A 20737-nucleotide genomic window follows, 5' to 3' on the forward strand; every position below is an offset into this window, starting at 1 on the left:
GCAACCACACCCAGGTACACGCTTCTCCTCTGGGGACAAGGGTCCAATGAAAGTAAGTTGCTTGCCGCTCTGCCCCTCACCCTGGTGTTCAGGCCACCCGTGAGTGGGCTGGAGTGCAGGCCCCATCTCCCTCACACTGAGCTGACCGATGGAGAACCGGGCTGGGAATTCTTCCTTCCCCATCACCTGGTCCCAATGGGATGCCCCTGCAGCTCCAGGTGTGAGCCTGGGGACAGGCCTTGGGAAGCAGTGGTGGATGACACAGGGTCAGGACAAGCTGCCTGTCTGACCTGGAATGCTCCACGTCCATCCTTGAATGCATTGTTGCTGGACTAAACTGTCAACTGAAAGACAAACGCACAATGCAAGAGCTGTGAGATTTGTAGCAGCCTTGTGATCCGGCCTGCTGAGCAAGCAGAACAAAGAAATGCTATGCTTCCTTGAAGGCCAGGTGGCTCCCAGAAGTCTGCAATCTGCCTTCACCCTCTAATCCCAAATCTTCCCGCTTCCCCTCTTCCCTTCACACAAAAGAAGCCCAAATTCTACCCCGAATTAAGATGGTTCTCTAGGAACCATCTTCTGGCTTCTGAATAAAGTCACTATTCCTTCCCCATCAAAAAATAAATAAAATAATTTTTAAAAATTAAAAAAAAACCCACAAGGCTTCCCAGGGTAGGCAGGGCATTCATGATGGGTGTGCCTATACTGGCGAATCCCTAAGGCAGTGGAGGCTGTGCTCCTTCCTCCTTGGGCTTAGTTGGGGTGGGAGGATGGGAGGTGGGGAACCTCCTCAGAACCTCCTTCCTCCAGGTAGCTTGGGGGATCCAAGAGCAGAAGGGACCAATACTTTATTTCCTGGGAAGACCCCAGGGGGATATTAAGACCTCAAGAAAGAAATGGCTATGCGGTGGATGGAGACAGATGGGCTTGTGTGTCAGGCTCTGCTCTAGGTGCTTGGCATTTACGACTCATACAGTCCTCAGAACCACCCTCTGAGGAAGGTACTACCACTGACTCCTATTATTAGTGGTAGTTACGTTCTAGAAAGTCTCCATAAGCCCTGAATTCGTGAATAGTAAACTACTGCTCTGAGGGGAAATACCGTGTTAAGTTCCATGTGAGCCTCTAGTCTCGTTTTCATCAACTGATCAACCTTGTTTTACGTGTGTTTCTGCTTAAAGATACCTTATTTAATATACAGTTGTTTCATTAACATGGAACCCATGGCTAACAGCACTATAACCTACACCTGAACAAAACTTATTAAACATATTTTCTCCATAAGACACATCACAACGTTCTTGCACTTATGAATCCGAGACAGTGCTTTCAGCACCACATTTAGGGCCACTGTAAATAGTGAAATCACCAAAAAAAATGCAAAGAAAAAAATTGGCACTAAATATTCCAGTAAAGGGACATCTGTTTACAGTGTGAGAATCAAAACAAGAAGTCAGAGTGTCACCTTGATCAACCACAGCCAGGAACAGGCACACTGGATGACTCAAAATTTTTCTCCTCCACTCTGCAGATGCCTGCAGTGATCTCAAACAAGCCACAAGTATTGATTGTGATGGCAAAAATAAATTTTAGTGAGCAGATGACTTCACAAATACAGAATCCATGAATAAGGAGGATCAACTGTATTTTTATCTCTATTTTAGAGACAAGGAAATCAGAGCACGGAGAGTTTGCAGGTCACAGAGCTCCCTTCATACGGGCAGGCGTGGGAAGAGCAGAATGGCATTGGGGGTGGAGGGAGCTGAGAATCCCCGGGTTCTGAAGGGGCCCTGCAGACAAGGATGAGAGCAAATGTAACTGTGACCAGTTGAGCCTGACCACTGAGACACCGGGGGACCAGGGACAGCCCAGTAAATGCCAGTGCGAACACCTGATGCTAAAACCCAGATCCTCCCTGCCCTGAAACCTTTCTACTCTAAGCTCTCAGAATTTAGATGCAACCCTTGGGGAAAGGGGTGGGAGAATATTCCAAAGGGACTGACACTAAGTTTTCTCCATCCTGTGCCAATGGGGCTTAACACAGATGCAATTAAATTAAGTTTGGGGTTTGGGATTCACACCCATTTCAGACATGAAGATTCACCCAACATTTTCCATTACCGAGCATCGGTTATGCTGTAGGCTAAAAAATTTGCAGCAAAGCAATGCCAGAATCATATACTTCTTAATCAAATACACGCATGCAGAGAACTGGGGGAGTGTTTGCCGCAGAGGGTAAGAGCACTGAGACCGCATTTTGTGCTCCTGTGAAAGCTGCTGACATGTCTAATGCAACAATGGTTCCCATAAAAGCGTTCACCTTATCTCAACATTTCCTAAAGGCAAGTTTCTTGATTTGAGTCTATGAATGACTACTGCTACCCTAATTCAGACAAGGATCTTGAAACTTCTCATTTTCTGACGTGACATGTAAAGTCTGACTCCTGTTCTTGCTTAAAGGTTAGAAACAGTCAAGTCACTGATGGGCCCGATTCTGGAGCCATTTGTGGCTTCCATGAGTTTTCTTTAAGTCTGCAGAACTAATATTTCAGTTCTGAGTTGCAACAGCTCATTTTACTGTAAGGCAAATTGTTGAGCACTTTGCAGAATGCTTTAACTCCTACTAATGGTGACCAAACAGCATGGAGCACCTACGCTAGAGTGGAAAAGCTCAGGACTAAGTCATGAGCTGAACCAGGCAGCCCTTGTGGACACGGCAGGTCCTCTCGGTACCCCCATCCCAGCCCTTTCTCCAGCAGCCGCTGCAGCGACCAGTTCTAAGCTAGCCTTGGCCCTCTTTGCTCAGGTACCTTGCCTGAGGGAACCCACACTCAGGTGGGGCAGCACCCACACAAGGGAGGTTAAAACCCACGGGAGCACCCTTGGCCGGTGGAGACCGGAGCCAATGCATTCACCTCCCCAACTTGATCCTCCCAGCTGGAGAGTTCTGAGATGCACTTCAGAAGGCTCCCTGGAGGGTCCTGGTGAGATAGAGGCAGCCACTGAGAACAAAGGCCAACTCTGTAATGCTTCCTGTATTGGCCTGTTCCACTCCCCCCCAGTTCTCTCACTCTCAATCTCTGGAATCCTTTCCCCAATAAGCTATGTGCATACAGACCTTCCCTGGGGCTCAGCTTTGAGGTGAATCCAAACAAAAGCATGACCCACGTCTCTGGTTGGCTGGCTGGCTGGCTGGTTGGCTTCTGCCCCTGGTCTAGTCTACCGCTACTCAGCTCTGTGACCTTGGGTTAGTCACTTACCTCTTGGCAACACAGCTTCCTCATAGGTAAAATGAGGATGTTAAAATAGAACATTGGTCTCATCAATATTTCTTCAGCCTATTCCCAGAACTATTCTAAGCACTGGTGATACAGCAACAAACAGGAAAGATAATATTCCTGTCTTCAGAGAGCTTATATGTTGGCTATAGAGGCAGACAATAAACAACAAACAAATGAACAAATAATATATTATCAGGTAATCAGGAACACATCACTGAGGAGGGGCTATGCCACCAGATTGTAACAAAGAGTGAAAGCAAACCAAGCTGGCCAATTGGTATCTGGGGAAAGATTTCTGGCAGACAACGCAGTCCGCGAAAAATGCCCTCAGGGGCTCCCGTCTCTAACCTGCCTTTGAGATTCTTTGAGAGGTAGGTGCTGAAATGGGAAAAGAAATGGCAGTTTGGAGACATTAACCGTTTTGCCCTAAGTTATTCACGTCACCCTCAAAGCTGAAGTTCCTGTATCCTGGCTTCTGCTCTGCCCACATCCTTTCCAAGCTGCCTGAGTGAGGCGATATGAAAGTTCACCAGGGGCAGAAACTTCAAAGGGCACCCAGCTGATGAAAGAAATCCACTCATGCAGCAATGAGGCCTAAAGGAGAAGTTAAAACTGACTCTAACATGAAACGTGGCTTCTTGCCACCTGTATAGGTTTGGTCAAAGGGGCCCATATCTGAAATTTATTTTTAGGACTCGTTTTGTTAGTTCTTAATTATTTCTAATCTGAGCATTTGTTTCACTAGCATTTTCATGCACACTTTGAAGTATTAAAGAAACAGAAAAATTAAAAGAGGCTGAGCCTAAGAAGTTACCTATTCTTCTTCCAAAGATGTACATGGGGCAAGTTTCTCACTGAGTCATTATATACAAATACCACTTTCACAGGTCCGGCGGGAATGGAGGAAATCTAATACACATAAACATTTGGTGTTGAATCCTTTTAAATGGTTCCTTGCTCTGGACCCGGGACCACTTGCCAGGATATTAATAACTAGCACTGTGTAGAGATTCACACCGCTGTGAAGAAACAAAAGTTCAGAAATACTACGGCGACTCAGCAGAGGAGGAGCCAGGATGTGGCCTGGGACGGCCTTCACCAGCATGTCTGGTCCCAGCCTCCTCTGGTGGGATGGAGCCCACTGCTAAGGAGAGCAAGGCCTTGGGTTAATCTAGCAACACAGGCTTGGTTAGAGGCATTCTGACACAAGGGAGGAATCTCCTTCTGGTGAGTGTGGGTTCCACAGCCTCAGAAGCACCCAAAGGTGAAGGCATGGGGTGAAGGCATGAGGGTGGATCCGCTAAACACAGCATATCTACCACATTCGCCAGGGATGGAGGGCAGATAGAGTTACCCTTAAACATAAGAGACAGAGAAGCTGGAGGACTAAAATGTCCTTCTGGAAGCCAGTAGGGTTTTTTCTTAAAAAAAAAAAATCAGAAATATGCTGGAAAATATTTTGGCAGTGACCCCTTTGACACTTACTCACAAAGCATTTGGAATTGTTGGGCCTGGACTACAGCTCTGAAATAAATAAAAAAGAACTTCAATTTACTCGAATGATTGGATTCCTCAGGTAAATGATATCTTGCTGATGATGAAAATCAAAATGGGCCCTAAAACTGAACATGACTTTATTATAAAATGCTTGTTTCAAGCAGAATGTTATAGACATCTCTTTGCCAAGTTCATGTAAATTCGGGAGGTCTGGCAATGTATGCAAAGACTAAGCAAAGTGATAAAGCACTGCTCATTATTTTTCTCTCCATTTTTTAATGTGGTCTACCATTCAGAGCAAGGACACCACAGTGGGGTCACACATCCATGTTTAACTCAACAGAATTCAACTACTCACACTTTAAAAAGAGGGAGAGAGGGCTTCCCTGGTGGCGCAGTGGTTGAGAGTCCGCCTGCCAATGCAGGGGACACGGGTTCGAGCCCCGGTCCAGGAAGATCCCACATGCCGCGGAGCAACTAGGCCCGTGAGCCACAACTACTGAGCCTGCGCGTCTGGAACCTGTGCTTCGCAACAAGAGAGGCTGCGACAGTGAGAGGGCCGTGCACCGCGATGAAGAGTGGCCCCCGCTTGCCACAACTAGAGAAAGCCCTCGCACAGAAACGAAGACCCAACACAGCAAAAATAAATAAATAAATAAACCAGCTCCTTGTATGGTCCAGCCCTGCCTCAAAAAAAAAAAAATTAATTCAACTTCTAAAAGGTTCTGTCATCTTAAAAAAAACAAAAAGGGGGAGAGAAAGAGCAAGAAAGATAAAAAGAACATTTTAAATAATATGGGTTGTCCTATCTGCTATTCTGTTAATCGAGTCCATGTCCAGAAGTAAACACTAAAGAGGAGATGAATCTGCAGATATATTTATCTGTATCCATCACTATGCAGATCTATATACATAAAACAAGGTATACTGTATTTTATAAATGATCTGAGAGGTGTTTACAAATAATGTGGACTCTCTGTGATTATCACTTAAGCAGGGACTTTAGAATCTAAATTTTAAATAAGGTGAGACTTTCTGTTTTATAGGAGGAAGGTATTTTAAGTTGTTTTTTTCTAGTAGAGGAAAGAACTTGCTTTGAGCCATCCGCACACCCTCGGGGGTCACCCTATAGCCAGAGACAGTTGACTGAGGTCCAGAGTTCATGTTGGTCAAGAGACAAAGCAAGGTAACTAAATGAGCATATTCATCTGATCGCTGCGATTTGTAAAACTGCCCGAAATACAAGCAGGGTTATAAAACCTAGAGTCTCTTTTTAAATAGCTAACACTTCTGAGTGTCTGCTAATGGCAAGGCAATGAGTTGGAAGTCATGGGAGTTTGCAGGTGAATCTTCATGTTTTTACAAATCTTGTAGATTACAAATCTTGTAGAAGAGATGGATAAATCCACAGTGAGTTATAATTCAGGAGAGAATGTGAATGTAACAAATGTGATCAGGTGAAACTGTGAATATGAGTGTAACTTTAAAACGCAATTACCTCTTCATTATTCACTAAGAGATTGGGATTTGGAAGCTCTGGCTGTCACTTTCTTACAATAGTCTTGGTCTTTAATTGTTCTCATGAGGCTAATACTCAATTGTGTTTGTATTCTCTGTGGTAGCTACTAGTTTGGGCCTATTCAGTATTAATAATTACCCCTTCCTCCTAGCTAACAGAACCCCAATTTGATTCAGGGATATGCTCCCCACCCCCCAAAATACCCTCTCTTTTTTCCAACCTCGCAGGCCCCTCAGTGCTCATGTGACCTAATTCTGCCCCATGAGAAACAAGCAGAAGTCTGTGGGGTTCTAGGAAAGCTTTTGTTTTCTTCATTAAAAGACATATGTTGAAGCCCTAACCCCCAAAGTGACCATATTTGGAGACAGGGCCTTTAAGGAGATAATTAAGGTAAAATGAGGTCATAAGAGTGGGGCCTTAATCCATAGGACTGGGGTCCTGATAAGAGGAAGAAGAGGTACCAGGAGTGCATGCACAGAGGAAAGGCCGTGTGAGACCACAGCGAGCAGATGGCCGGGAGCGAGCCAAGAAGAGAGATCTCACCAGAAACCAACCCTCCTGGCACCTTGATCTTGGCCTTCCAGCCTCTAGAACTGCGAGAACATAATTGCTGTACTTTAAGCCCCCCAGTCTGTGGTATTCAGTTATGGCAGCCCAAGCAGATCACATAGGCCACAAGGGAAGTAAAATTCAGGATATGTGTATGGTGAACTGTAACCTCCACTGTCTCTTCCTGCTGGAATTATCCATTTCATTGATACCTGATGAACTTTTGTGCTTTGATTATGCTGTGGGTGGAGCCTCTGACCAAATTGGAAATTAAGTTTGCCTGCAATTTGGAAGAGAATGGAGGGGCCTTCTCTCTAGGAAGTGGGTAGAAGAAAGTTTCTAAGCAGCTTTGATTTCCAAAGGGAGAAGAGGGGGAAGGGAATTTCAGTGTGAGTAAAGCCCCAGAAGCTGGAAAGGGAAGGGCAGCCTCCTTGGTTTGTTCCATTAATACTCACTTTGAGTACCTACAATATGCCAGGCAGTGGTGGCGGTACAGGGATACAGTGAGTAAAACAGTCCTGGATTCTGCCCCTGGGAACACGCTGGGAAACTGCTCAGAGCACAGAGGATGTGGCGGGAGTAATGGGAAACAAAGCTTGAAGGGTAGGGTGGGAACAGATTGTGGGGAGTTTGAACCCTGTCCAGGAATTTGATCTTGATTCAGTAGACAAATGGGGAGTGATGAAATAAAATTCATATTTTATGGCAAGACGAGAAAAATTTAAACATAAAATGTTCTCTCTGCCCGTCTGGGCCTCCATCCTCCCCTTTAGTGTGCAGCGTGCATCTGTATTATACATTAACCAGACCGCTGTATAAGACACAGGAATACTTGCTCGATAAGGAGCAATTTTCTCCTGGCACCAGCAAGGTAACCCCTTAGGAAATAACATTCCTTTCTTAATCCTGTAAGTGGTCACGATGACCCACTACTCATCTTGTATGTGCAGATCTGGACTATGTAAACTGTCAATATGTCATCTGATGTATAATCCTTTGTCTCAAATCTAACTGTGTTTTGACCTCTAATGGGAGGAACAGTTTTCGAGCTCTCTGAGAGACTGTCTCCTGGTTTATAACCTTCAGGTCTGGCTTGACTAAAATTCTCTATTTCTTTCTTCGATTGACTGTCGATTAATTCATAATTTGTCAACAGGAGCCACTGCAGGTCACTGAACAGGAAAGTGCCCTGGTCACAGCTGTCTTTTAGGAATATGAAGTGGAAGCTACGTGTTGTTTCAGTTGGAATAGGAAGAAATTAGAGACTGGAAAATCAGTTAAAGGATAAGTACGAAAGATACAGTGAAAGCCTAAACCCAGGTCACGTTTGCTTGAGACCACTATACGCTAATATCAGTAGAAAACTTCAAGACATTTTATCGAACTCAATAGAAATACTACCATGCGTTAACCTTGGAAAAGTTCCCAAAATACAGGGCTCAGTCTTCTAACACAGAGGCAGCAAAGCAGAGATTGTTTGGCCAGGACTAACACTGATGTAAGCCGGGAAGAAGTGGCCATATTGCCCAAAGTACTTAGAGCGATAAGACTGTCAATGTGTCAGGTTCAAAAGCCAACAAGTCTCCCATGATGTTGCTGTAATTAATTTGCAGATTATGATAAAGCAGCAGGAACTGGGGGATTTCAGTCAGGAAGATGCAGTTTGAATCTCTATTCTGGGACCTTCTAGCTGTAGACAGGGGGCTTGGGGGCCCCACAGACGGGCTGGACTCTTGCTCTCTGTCTGCCCTGGAGCACGGAGGAAATACCCTCTGCTGGGCAGCCCCATCCTTCCAGGGCTCACCAACCAAATATTTGCTCTAACAACAAATTACTGAGCCAACGGCTTCCGTGCGGGTGCCACTCTGGGCTGCAGAGACACAAACTGGACAAAACTCAAGATTTTGCTTCTCATGGGACCTACCTGGCCATGGGAGGAGACAGAATAGGTCAAAACATAAAATATATTGGCTGGGCGATGAAGACAATCAAATAGAGTCCCCACGAGTAGACACAGAAATGCTCCCAGGCCAGGATCATGCTGTCATCTTGTGCATGACACCCCAGTCCTAGAAAAGTCCTAACTGGAGTTCTATAAATTCATGCTGAACATCAGTAGCATTGCTCTAAATCAAGGACCCAACAGCAACAAAAGGAAACCGGCAATGGCCCTAAGAAATGGAGAGAGCCCCCCATATCCTCCTGGCATGGCCTTTTCCAAACCAGGAGGCTGAGGAAATGCCAACTCTTTATACAACTAAGAAACCTCTAAGACTTGGGGCTTTTTATTTGCTTGGTTTGTTTCTATTTTTGTTTTTAAATGTGATTCTTGGGATACCTGCCACAGAATCATCTGGGGTAGTCAGCAAAGATGCAAATTTCTAGGCCTCACCTCAAACCTACTGAATCAAAATAACTGGAGGAGGGGCCCAAGAAGTTGCATTTTTAACAAGCTCCTAAGTAATGCTGATGCTACATATTACTGATTCAAAAATAAAACAAAACAAAAAATAAAGTCATGTCTACAAGGCCTCTTTTCATTTTAGTCGTAAAGGTCTCCACAAATGGCTCTTCAGAAAGCTCTTGTATAAACTTCCTTTGCAAAAACTCCACAGCCTGGTCACAAGAGAAACGCACTGGAAGACAGAGCCCGCGTGATGGGAGCAGTCCATCAACGGATCCATTCATTGAAAAAGTCTGAGTGCTAAGACACTGGGTGGCTTCAGTGGAAGGGCCTCCCTATCTGGGGAGCTGAAGGATAGACTTTCTGGAATATTTCCCTACCTGTGAAGAGGGCATGGTAGTGGAGGCCCCTTTCCTTATCTCGATGGGTGCAGACATCAAATAAGTAGGCTTTGATAGGCCCATCAATGAAGTCAGCAGCAAAATCAAAGAGAACCACACCTATCATGGTGACGCTGATGGCCCAAATCAGCTTCTTCCTTGGGTCAGCAATCAAAGCTAAAAGAGAAACAAACATTGGTCTCCTAAATCCTGGTTTAGAATGATCCGCGTTTCTATTTCCACCCAGACTTCCTGTCATCAAATTATTTCCCTTTACTTTCATTTTGCTTTGCTTTTCCAAATAAGAAATAGCTCCATTATTTTCTCAAGTTTTAAAAATGATGCAGTCAATGTCCAGAAAAGGCAGCTCTCTAGAGACAGAAAGTAGACTGAGCAGTTGCCTAGGACTGTCAGGGAGAAGGAAATGGGGAGTGACTGCTAAGGGTTACCAGGTTTCTTTCTGGTCGGGGGGACGAAAGTGTTGTGTAATTAGATAGTGATGGTGGTTATGCAACCTTGAGAACATATGAAAAAGCACTGAGTTGTACACTTTTAGATGGTGACTTTTATGGTATGTGAATCATCTCTTTAAATAAAGCTGTTTAAAAAATAATACATGCTGATTGTAAACCATTCCAACAATATAGAAAAGCTGGGGAGATGCTTCTAGATCCCAGCCCCTAGATCTGGTCATCCTTCAGACATCCCTTTACACACTGCTGTAGAGAGGTGTGCACCTGTGCCCTTATGCAGTGCTTCTCAAACTTCAGCGTGCTTAACCACCACCTGGACGACTTGTTAAAACAGATTGTTGGGCTCCACCTTCTGTGAATCTCCTGTGAGTCATCAGTAGGTGGGAGGTGGGGCCTCTAACAGCCCCCCACTGAGGCTAATGCTGCAGGCTGGCCCCAGGGGCCGGTTCCATGGATGACAATTTTTCCACGACTGGGAGTGGGGGGTGGAGACAGTTCAGGCGGTAATGCCAGCGATGGGGAGGGATGGTTCGGGGGGTCACGGAAGCCACGGGGAGCGGCAGATGAAACTTCACTCACTGGCCCCCCTGCTCACCTCCTGCTGTGCGGCCCGGTTCTCGACAGGCCATGGACCAGTACCGGTCCATGGCCCGGGAGTTGGGGACGGGATCGTGTTGTACATGAGCATTTCAGGTGATGAAGAGCAACTTCACAGTGTTAACAGCTAAATAATATTCATCCTATGGCTATGCCACAGTTCACTGACTCACTCACAACTATTTCCCTTGCTTTCAGTTTATTTTTTAAACCTAGTATGTAATATATGTACCTGTTATTTTTAACATCTTTATTGGAGTATAACTGCTTTACAGTGTTGTGTTAGTTTCTGCTGTATAACAAAGTGAATCAGCTATATGCATATGTATAACCCCATATCCCCTCCCTCTTGTGTCTCCCTCCTACCCTCCCTATCCCACCCCTCTAGGTGGTCACAAAGCACCGAGCTGATCTCCCTGTATGTACCTGTTTTTAAAAATACAGTAAAAAAATAAGTGAAAAATAAGCCTACCCTCCCCCTCTCACCCCAGCCCTTTAGTACTCCTTCCCTATTGGCAACAATTCTTTTCAGGTTTTTTGTAATTTCTTCCAGAAACACCCTACATTTATAGATTTATGCCCTCTTTTAAATATACACAAATGATAACTGATTATCCTGTCTCATTATCATCCATTCTGCTAGCCTGAGAGTTAATGCTCAAAATATGTGTGCTATTTTTAAGTTTAACGATTCTTTTCTCAATGCAATATGTACTACCACCAATTACTGATTAATTGGTGGTGGCTGATTAATGGCTAGAAAAAGTGCTCACCGTCAGGTTTATGTCCACAATTTGCAGTGCAAAAATGTCCCCTTGAGCTACCAGGCTGATGCCCTGTACCTATTAAAAGACTCCACAGAAAGCTGTGAACATAATTAACTCTCATCTGGACACAAAGTTACATTTATCGTAAAAATTTATGGAGCCATTTGGCAGCTGGTTAATTTGAGAAAGTACTAAATAAGGTATAATGGGCACCAAAAAAACCCCATAATTGATAAACATGTAAAAATATGTAATTTAATAAAATAGGTAAAAATATAATCCTATTCTCAAATTCTCACAATTGAAAAATAATGTATCCTGATGTTTCTAAAAGTAAAGGTGCCTAACCACAGAATTTGGGTCACTCAAAGGTGAAAACTCAGTGTAACTTAGGAGAGAGAATCAGTTTTAACCGATTTCTGACTGTGGCGTAAAGAAATCTGCATTCTCCTTTCAGCGAGCTGTATAACAGGACCCTTCTCCCAGCCTGCCCACCTTGTGCTGCCCACTGACCTGATACGATAGCGTCCCCGTTAAGGTACATAGCCATGCCCAGGAGCATCACGATGCCCAGCGTGAGGATGTAGGGTCTCCGCCGTCCCCAACGGGCCCGGCAGTGGTCGCTGGCCAGGCCCACCACGGGCTGCAGCAGGAATCCCAGGACAGGGCTCAGGAGCCACACCATGCTGTAGAGACTCCTGGGCAGGCCCACGCTGAGCAGGACTGGGGTCACGTAGGCCGCCTCCACCGCGTAGCAAAACTCCCGGCCGAACATGGCCATGCTGTGCATGACCAGGCTCCCTGTGGGTCTTTTGGGCGGCTCCAGAGAGCCGAAGGGGCCCTCCTCAGCGAGGGATTTGTAGGTGTGGATGCCAGGCTGCCCACTGCTGTCGCCCATGGCCACTGGGTGAGGAACCTGCCTGCGAGCCCACCACCTCTTGCGTGGCCCTGGGGTTTGCGCTCCCAGCTGTATTTGAGGTGCAGCCTGGCTGAGCGGCCAACAGAGATGGTCAGGCTGGGGGAGGGGCTCAAATTCTTTCATGCCTCTAAGATCACAAGTTATGATGAGAAGGAAGGGGGGTGGGGCCTGGAAAGCATGATGGAGATTAGCTGCTGTGAGCCCTCTGGCTCCTTAGAATGTTTTTCTAAGAGTCTTCCTTTGTACTGTTCTCTCTGCCTCTCTCTCTCTCTTTCTCTCTCTCTCTCACACACACACACACACACAATCTGTGACACACAATCACAGACAGCTTTGAGACAATAAAGCCCTGTAATCCAGATGTTAAGTATGAATGAGTCGATATCTTTCTTCTAAACTTTTCTAGGTATAAATATTCTGTCCTCTCCTGAACACAAGTTTTCTACACACATACGTATAGTCAATTAACTAGACTTAAAACAGTGGGAGGTTGCCCCTTCCTCTAAATCGCTAGCTCTCTCACAGCACTGTGATAGTTTCCTTCATTGCACTTAACACACTTCAGATAGTTCGTGTTTATTCTCCTTCTCCTATGTTGGTCTTTGATCCCCTTATGAGCAGTGATCTGGTCTGTTTTGCTCATTATGGCATCTAGCATGATACCTGGCACCTAGTAGGTCCTCAATAAACATTTGCTACAGGAATTATAGAATGAATACAGTGTATACACAACATTTTGTAATGCCAGTCGATTGCCTGTTTGCTCAGATCCATTCTCTCCCCCTCATACTATGCTCCATACCATAAGGGACTACATTTCCCAGGTTCCCTTGCTCTCTGGCTTCTAGGTAGATGTGTCCAATCAGAGGCACTGGTGGGAAGACTCGGGGCAGGAGAAAGGAAGAAATCAGGATACTTCCTCCCCTCTCTTTCTCCACCCTGAGATGTCTCTGGCAGTGGCTGCATCTCCATTGTGGGTCCAGCTGCCAACCTTAGCTTCTGGGTCCCTATAACACTATCTTTCCCATCGATCCTGCAGCCATGGGAGTGAGCTTGGCTTCCTGTGGTTGCTCGTATCTGAGTTGCCTCACTGTCCCCTGGGCTTCTCATCTCTTCTATCACCAATGTAATTCTCCATAATAAATTTCCTCTGTTTTAAAGACTTCGAGTGGGTCATATTTTCCTTGTTGAACCTTGAATTCAAATGAAAATTTGAGTGGCAAGGGAAACATGATCTCATAGGAAAGGCCCTAAAAATGGTTTAACAGCAAGACTTGGAGTCAAAACATTAAAGTTTAAATTCTGGCTCTGCCTCCTTCTACCTGCATTTTTCCCTGAGCAAATCACTTAAAGTGGTAATTCCCAAACTGTGTGCCAAGGTGCCCCAGGGCACCACAGTGAACTCAAAGGGGTATCTCAGGAGATTTAAAAATTTAAAGAGAGTAAACTCAGAGAAACTCAACATCTTTCAGATACTACATGAAATAAGAATGAAATAGTTCATACTCACAATATAAGACTGTACTACAATCCTTTCAATGACTTTAGATTTTTGTGAGCCTGGGTTTTCTACAGCCATGATAAAAAGCAAGTATTGTGGGACTTCCCTGGTGGCACTGTGGTTAAGAATCCGCCTGTAGGGCTTCCCTAGTGGCGCGGTGGTTGAGGGTCCGCCTGCCAATGCAGGGGACACGGGTTCGTGCCCCGGTCTGGGAGGATCCCACATGCCGCGGAGCGGCTGGGCCCATGAGCCATGGCCACTGAGCCTGCGCGTCCAGGGCCTGTGCTCCACAACAGGAGAGGGCCACAACAGTGAGAGGCCCACGTACCGCAAAAAAAAAAAAAAAAGAATCTGCCTGCCAATGCAGGAGGCAAGGGTTCAATCCCTGGTCCGGGAAGATCCCGCATGCCGCGGAGCAACTAAGCCTGTGCACCACAACTACTGAGCCTGTGCTCTAGAGCCCGCAAGCCACAACTACTGAAGCCCACGTGCCTAGAACCCATGCTCCATAACAAGAGAAACCACCTCAATGAGAAGCCCGCGCACCACAACAAAAAGTAGTTCCTACTCACCACAGCTAAAGAAAGCCGCACACAGCAATGAAGACCCAATGCAGCCAAAAGAAAAAAAAAAAAGCAAGTACTGTATGAATATCAATGTGGAACAGAAAACGAGGGTAGTGACATCCAATCTGATTCCAAGGCACGAGAAGCTGCGGTGTCCAACAGGTGCCTATGACCCATTAGTGACTAAAAATGAAATAAGGAGGGAGATCAAGATGGTGGAGTAGGAGGATGTGGAGCTTAACTCCCCCCACAAACACATCAGAAATACATCTACATGTGGAACAATGCTCACAGAAAAGCAACTGGAAACCGGCAGAAGATCTTCTATACAACCAAACCTGCAAGAAAGATCTCCACGTAACCAGGTAGAATGAAAAAAAAAAAAAAAAAAAAGGCACCAGAAAAGAGAGAGAAAGAATTCCTCAGACAAGGAAAAACTAAAAGAGTTAAGTAATACTAAACCTACCCTAAAAGAAATACTGGAAGGTCTTCTCTAAATAGAAAAGAAGCAAGTATCTATAGGAAAGGGGAAACACAATAGGAAAGGCAAATATATTAAAGGATTGAAGATCCTTTTAAAAAGCCAGTACACAGATTAAAAAAAAAATTAAAAATTTTGTAAAAGCAATTATTACTACAATGAACAGCAAAAGGATAAACATGAAGATTAAAATAGGACATCAAAATCGTAAAATGTGGAGGAGTGGAGTAAAAAACTGTAGATCTTTTAGAATGTGTTTGCATTTGCATGACTATCAATTTAAAGCAAGTAGATATAGTTATGGGTCAATATACTTGAACTCCAGGGTAACCACCAATCAAAAACATAAAATCAATGCACAAAACCAAAAAGGAAGGAACTCAAGCATACTACAAAAGAAAACCATCAAACCACAAAAGGAGAAATAAAAAGAAATGAAGAATTCCGAAATCAACTGGAAAACAAAGTTTAAAATGACAATAAGTACATACCTATCAATAGTTACTTTAAATGTCAATGAACTAAATGCTCTGATCAAAAGACAAAGTGGCAGACTAGATTAAAAAAACAAAAGCCCACCATGTGCTGCCTGCAAGAGACTCATTTCAGGAAGAAAGACACAGACTGAAAATGAGGGCATAGAAAAAGATATTTCATGCAAATGGAAACGACAAGAAAGTGGGGTAGCAACACTCATATCAGACAAAACAGACTTTAAAACAAAGGCCATAAGGACAAAGAAGGACATTATATTATGATAAAGGGATCACTACAAGAAGAGGATATTATACTCATTAGCATATATACACCCAGTATAGGAGCATCTAAATATATAAAACAAATACTAACAGACATAAAGGGAGAAATTGACAGTAATACAATAATAGTAAGAGACTTTAACACCTCACTGACATCAAGGAACAGATCATCCAGACAGAAAATCAATAAGGCAACAGAGGTCTTAAATGACACAATAGACTAGTTGGGCTTAATATAGAAAAAAAAAACAGAATACACATTCTTTTCAAGCACACATGAAACATTCTCTAGGGTAGGTCAAAAAACAAGCCTCAGCAAATTTAAGAGAACAGAAATTATTTCAAGCATCTTTTCTGACCACAACGGTATGAAACTAGAGATCAATCACTGAAAGAAAAACGAGAAAAGAATGATTACATGGAGACTACACAATATGCTACTAAAAAGCCAATGACTCAACAATGAAATCGAAGAAGAAATGAGAAAGCATCTCGAGACTAATGAAAATGACAACACAACCTCACAAAATCTATGGGATGCAGCAAAAGCAGTTCTAAGAGGGAAGTTAACAGAGATACAGTCCTTTCTCAAGAAACAAGAAAAATCTCAAATAAACAACCTAACCTACCACCTAAAAGAATTAGAAAAAGAAGAACAAACAAAACCTAAAGTCAGCAGAAGGAAGGAAATAATAAAGATCAGAGAGGAAATAAATAAAATAGAGATTTAGAAAACAATAGAAAAAAACCAATTAAACCTAGAGGTGGTTCTTTGAAAGGGTAAACAAAATTGACAAACCAAGAAAAGAGAGAGGACCCAAATAAAATAAGAAATGAAAGAAGAGAAATTACAACTGACACTACAGAAATACAAAAACTTATAAGAGAATACTATGAACAGTTACATGCCAACAAATTGGACAACCTAGAAGAAATGGACAAGTTTCTAGAAACATACAGCCTACCAAAACTGAGCAAGAAGAAACAGATAATTTGAACATCACTAGAAGTAAAACAGAACATATAATTAAAAAACAAACAAACAAACAAAACTCCCTGCAAATAAAAGTCTAGGACTGGACAGCTTCACTGGGAAATTCTACCAAACATACAAATAAGAACTTACACCTAATCTTCTCAAACTACTCCCCAAAATTAAAAAGGAAGGAACATTCCCAAAGTCATTCCAGGTAGTCACCATCACCCTGATACCAAAACCAGACAAAGACACGACCAAAAAAGAAAATTACAGGACAATACCTTTGATAAATATAGATGCAAAAATTCTCAATGAATATTGGCAAACCAAATCCAACAATACATAAAAAGGATCATACACCACGATCAAGTTGGATTCATTCCAGGGCTGCAAAGATGGTTCAACAAACACAAATCAATGTGATATACCACATTAACAAAAGAAATGACAAAAACCACAGGATCATCTCAATAGACACAGAAAAAGCATTTGACAAAATTCAACATCCATTCATGATAGAAACTCTCACCAAAGTGGGTATAGAGGGAACATATTCAACATAATAAAAGCACTTAAAACAAACCCACAGCCAACATAATACTCAACAGTGAAAAGCTGAAATTTCTTTCTCACTAAATTCAGGAACAAAACAAGGATGCGCACTCTCACCCCTTCTATTCAACATAGTATTGGAAGTCCTAGCCACAGCAATCAGACAAGAAAACGAAATAAAAGGTACTCAATTTGGAAGGGAAGAGGTAAAACCGTCACTATTTGGAGATGACATGATACTCTATACAGAGAACCTTAAAGACTACACAAAAACTATTAGAACTAATTAATGAATTCAGCAAGGTAGCAGGATATAGATACAGAAATCTGTTGCATTTCTTTACAGTAACAATGAAATATCAGAAAGAGAAGTTAAAAAAAATGTTGTTTAAAATTGCATTTAAAAATACCTAGGAAGGGCTTCCCTGGTGGCACAGTGGTTAAGAATCCGCCTGCCAATGCGAGAACACAGGTTCGAGCCCTGGTTCGGGAAGATCCCACATGCCACGGAGCAACTAAGCCCGTGCGCCACAACTACTGAGCCTGCGCTCTAGAGTCCACGAGCCACTACTACTGAGCCCACGTGCCACAACTACTGAAACCCGCATGCCTAGAGGCCATGCTCCGCAACAAGAGAAGCCACTGCAATGAGAAGACTGCGTGTCGCAACGAAGAGTAGCCCCTGCTCGCTGCAACTAGAGAAAGCCCGTGCGCAGCAACAAAGACCCAATGCAGCCAAAAATAAATTAATTAATTTTTTAAAAATACCTAGGAATAAACTTAACCAAGGAGATGAAAGACCTACATGCTGCAAACTATAAAACATTGATAAAGGAAACTGAAGATGACTCAAAGAAATGGAAAGTCCATGCTCTTGGATTAGAAGAATTAACATTGTTAAAGTGGTCATACTAACCAAAGTAATCTACAGATTTAATGTGATTCCTATCAAAATAGCCATAACATTTTTCACAGAACTAGAAAAAAAGAATTCTAAAATTTATATGGAACCACAAAAGACCCAAAATTGACAAAGCAATCCTGAGGAAAAAGAACAAAGCTGGAGGCATAACCCTTCCAGACTTCAGACAATACCACAAAGCTACAGTTCTTAAAACTTCACACTATTGGCACAAAAACAGACATGTAGATGGAATAGAATAGAGAGCTCAGAAACAAACCCACACACCTACAGTCAATTAATCTACGACAAAGGAGGCAAAAATACACAACAGAGAAAAGACAGTCTCTTCAATAAGTGGTGTTGGGAAAGGTTGACAGCTACATGTAAATCAGTGAAATTAGAACACTCCCTCACACCATATACAAAAATAAACTCAAAATGGTTTAAAGACGTAAATATAAGATGTGACACCATAAAACTCCTAGAAGAGAACACAGGTAAAACATTCTCGGACATAAATCGTAGCAATATTTTCTTAGATCAGCCTCCCAAGGTAATAGAAACAAAAGCAAAAATAAACAAATGGGATCTAATCAAACTTATGAGCTTTTGCACAGCAAAGGAAACCATTAACAAAATGAAAAGACAACCTGCGGAATGGGAAAAAATACTTGCAAATGATGCAACCAACAAGGGCTTAAGTTCCAAAATATACAAACAGCTCATACTATTCAATAGCACAAAAACAAACAACCCAATCAAAAATGAGCAGAAGACCTAACAGACATCTCTCCAAAGAAGACATACAGATAGCCAAAAGGCACATGAAAAGATGCTCAACATCGCTAATTATTACTGAAATGGAAATTAAAACCACAATGAGGTATCACTTCACACCAGTCAGAATGGCTATTATCAAAAAGTCTTCAAATAATACTGAAGACAGTGTGGAGAAAAGGGAACCGTCCTACTGTTGGTGGCAACTTATACTGGTGCAGCCACTATGGAGGGTATGGAGGTTCCTTAAAAACCTAAAAATAGTGCTACCATGTGATCCAGCAATCCCACTTGAGTACGTATCCAGAAAACACGAAAACTCTAATTCAAAAAGATACATGCACCCCAATGTTCACAGCAGCATTATTTACAATAGCCAAGACATGGAAACAACCCAAGTGCCCATCAGCAGACAATTAGCTTAAGAAGATGTGGTATACATATACAATGGAATACTACTCAGCCATAAGAGAATGAAATGTTGTCATTTGCAGCAATATGGATGGACCTAGAGATTATACTTAGTGAAGTAAGTCAGACAGAGAAAGACAATTATATGGTATCACTTATACATGGAATCTAAAAAATAATACAAATTAATCTATGTATAAAACAGAAGCAGACTCATAGAAAACAGATTTATGATTACCAAAGGGGGAAGGGGTGGGGGAAGGATAAATTAGGAGTATGGGATTAACAGATACAAACTACTATATATAAAATCAACAAGGATTTACTGCATAGCACAGGGAACTATATTCAATATCTTGTAATAACCTATAATGGAAAATAGTCTGAAAAGTATATATACATAACTGAAACACTTTGCTGTATACTAAACACAATATTGTAAATCAACTATACTTCAATTTTAAAAAAGAATGAAATAAAAAATATCTTCAATGTACATGTATTATATTTTTCAAACAGCTAATAAGTTGTCAGGACATAAATACTTCAGTTGTTGGGACCTGATTATTTATAAGTGGAACAGTTAGGTATTTCTTCTGACCTAGGGGCACCATGGAAAAATTACTAAGACACTAAGGGAGATGTGAACTAAGATGGTTTAGGACCATCTGAGGCTTGTGTCCACATCTATAAAATGGAGAAACCTGCCCTACCTTCCCCTTGTGATCACTGAAGAGCAACTGAGATACTGTATGTCACAGATGTAACATCTGTTCTCCACTCCCCCATCCTGATGGAACCTGGACTAGCTTCAGGAATCCACCCCTCCCTCAAATACCCACGTGCTTCCAGGAAGTTAAGTCCAGGGGAGCTCCAGGAGCAGGTTGGCTTCATCTAAGGACAAGCCTATCCTCTCTGCCAAAGACTGGTGCAGGACTGGCTTGTTACTTATCTAGATCCAAGGAGACACAAGACAAGGTTTGCTGAGGGCTCCTGAGACGCTCTCTTCTTCTGGATGTTGCCGTGTGTGGAAATGAGATCCAGAACTTGCTACATGATGGGGAAAAAAATGAAGGTGAAAAGCTGGGTCGGGAAGTTGAATAGTAGTCCAGGGAAGAGGTAACAGGGGTCTGGATGAAAGCAGCAATGGGAGATGGGCAGAAGGATGGATATGGGAGCTCTGAAGGTGGAACTGACAGCACTTCACTGTTGAGTTTCATTCCTTTAATAAATATTCACAAAGTTTCCAGTCATGGGCCAGGCACTACTCTAGGAACTGGGGACTTAGCAATGAAACCCAGGAATGAAACCTACAAAGTCCTTCATAAAGCTTCCACTCTAGCCTGCACTGGTTAAGGAATGAGGGCTGGGGTCAATCAGCATGTCAGCAGTGATACACAGTGTGAAGGAAAATGAAATAGG

At 42.9% G+C, this 20737-nt stretch overlaps 1 protein-coding gene across 4 annotated transcripts in view; it reads right to left on the reverse strand.

Moving 5' to 3' along the window:
- Nucleotides 1-12401, reverse strand: part of SLC45A2 (solute carrier family 45 member 2) — a 32513-nt gene extending 20112 nt beyond the window's left edge. For 3 of the 4 annotated variants that reach the window (XM_060146938.1, XM_060146939.1, XM_060146937.1), the window contains exons 1-2: nt 11981-12398; nt 9631-9807 (exon numbers count right to left, since the gene is read on the reverse strand). In XM_060146938.1, coding sequence (XP_060002921.1) covers nt 9631-9807; nt 11981-12365 — 562 coding nt within the window. In that variant the 5' untranslated portion in view covers nt 12366-12398. Of the gene's footprint in view, nt 1-9630; nt 9808-11980 lie in introns of all 4 variants that reach the window. The other variant, XM_060146936.1, reaches the window with a different exon arrangement.
- Between the last annotated feature and the right edge of the window lie 8336 nt (nt 12402-20737).

Source organism: Lagenorhynchus albirostris, chromosome 3 (assembly GCF_949774975.1).
Source record: "Lagenorhynchus albirostris chromosome 3, mLagAlb1.1, whole genome shotgun sequence".
Taxonomy (NCBI): domain Eukaryota; kingdom Metazoa; phylum Chordata; class Mammalia; order Artiodactyla; family Delphinidae; genus Lagenorhynchus; species Lagenorhynchus albirostris.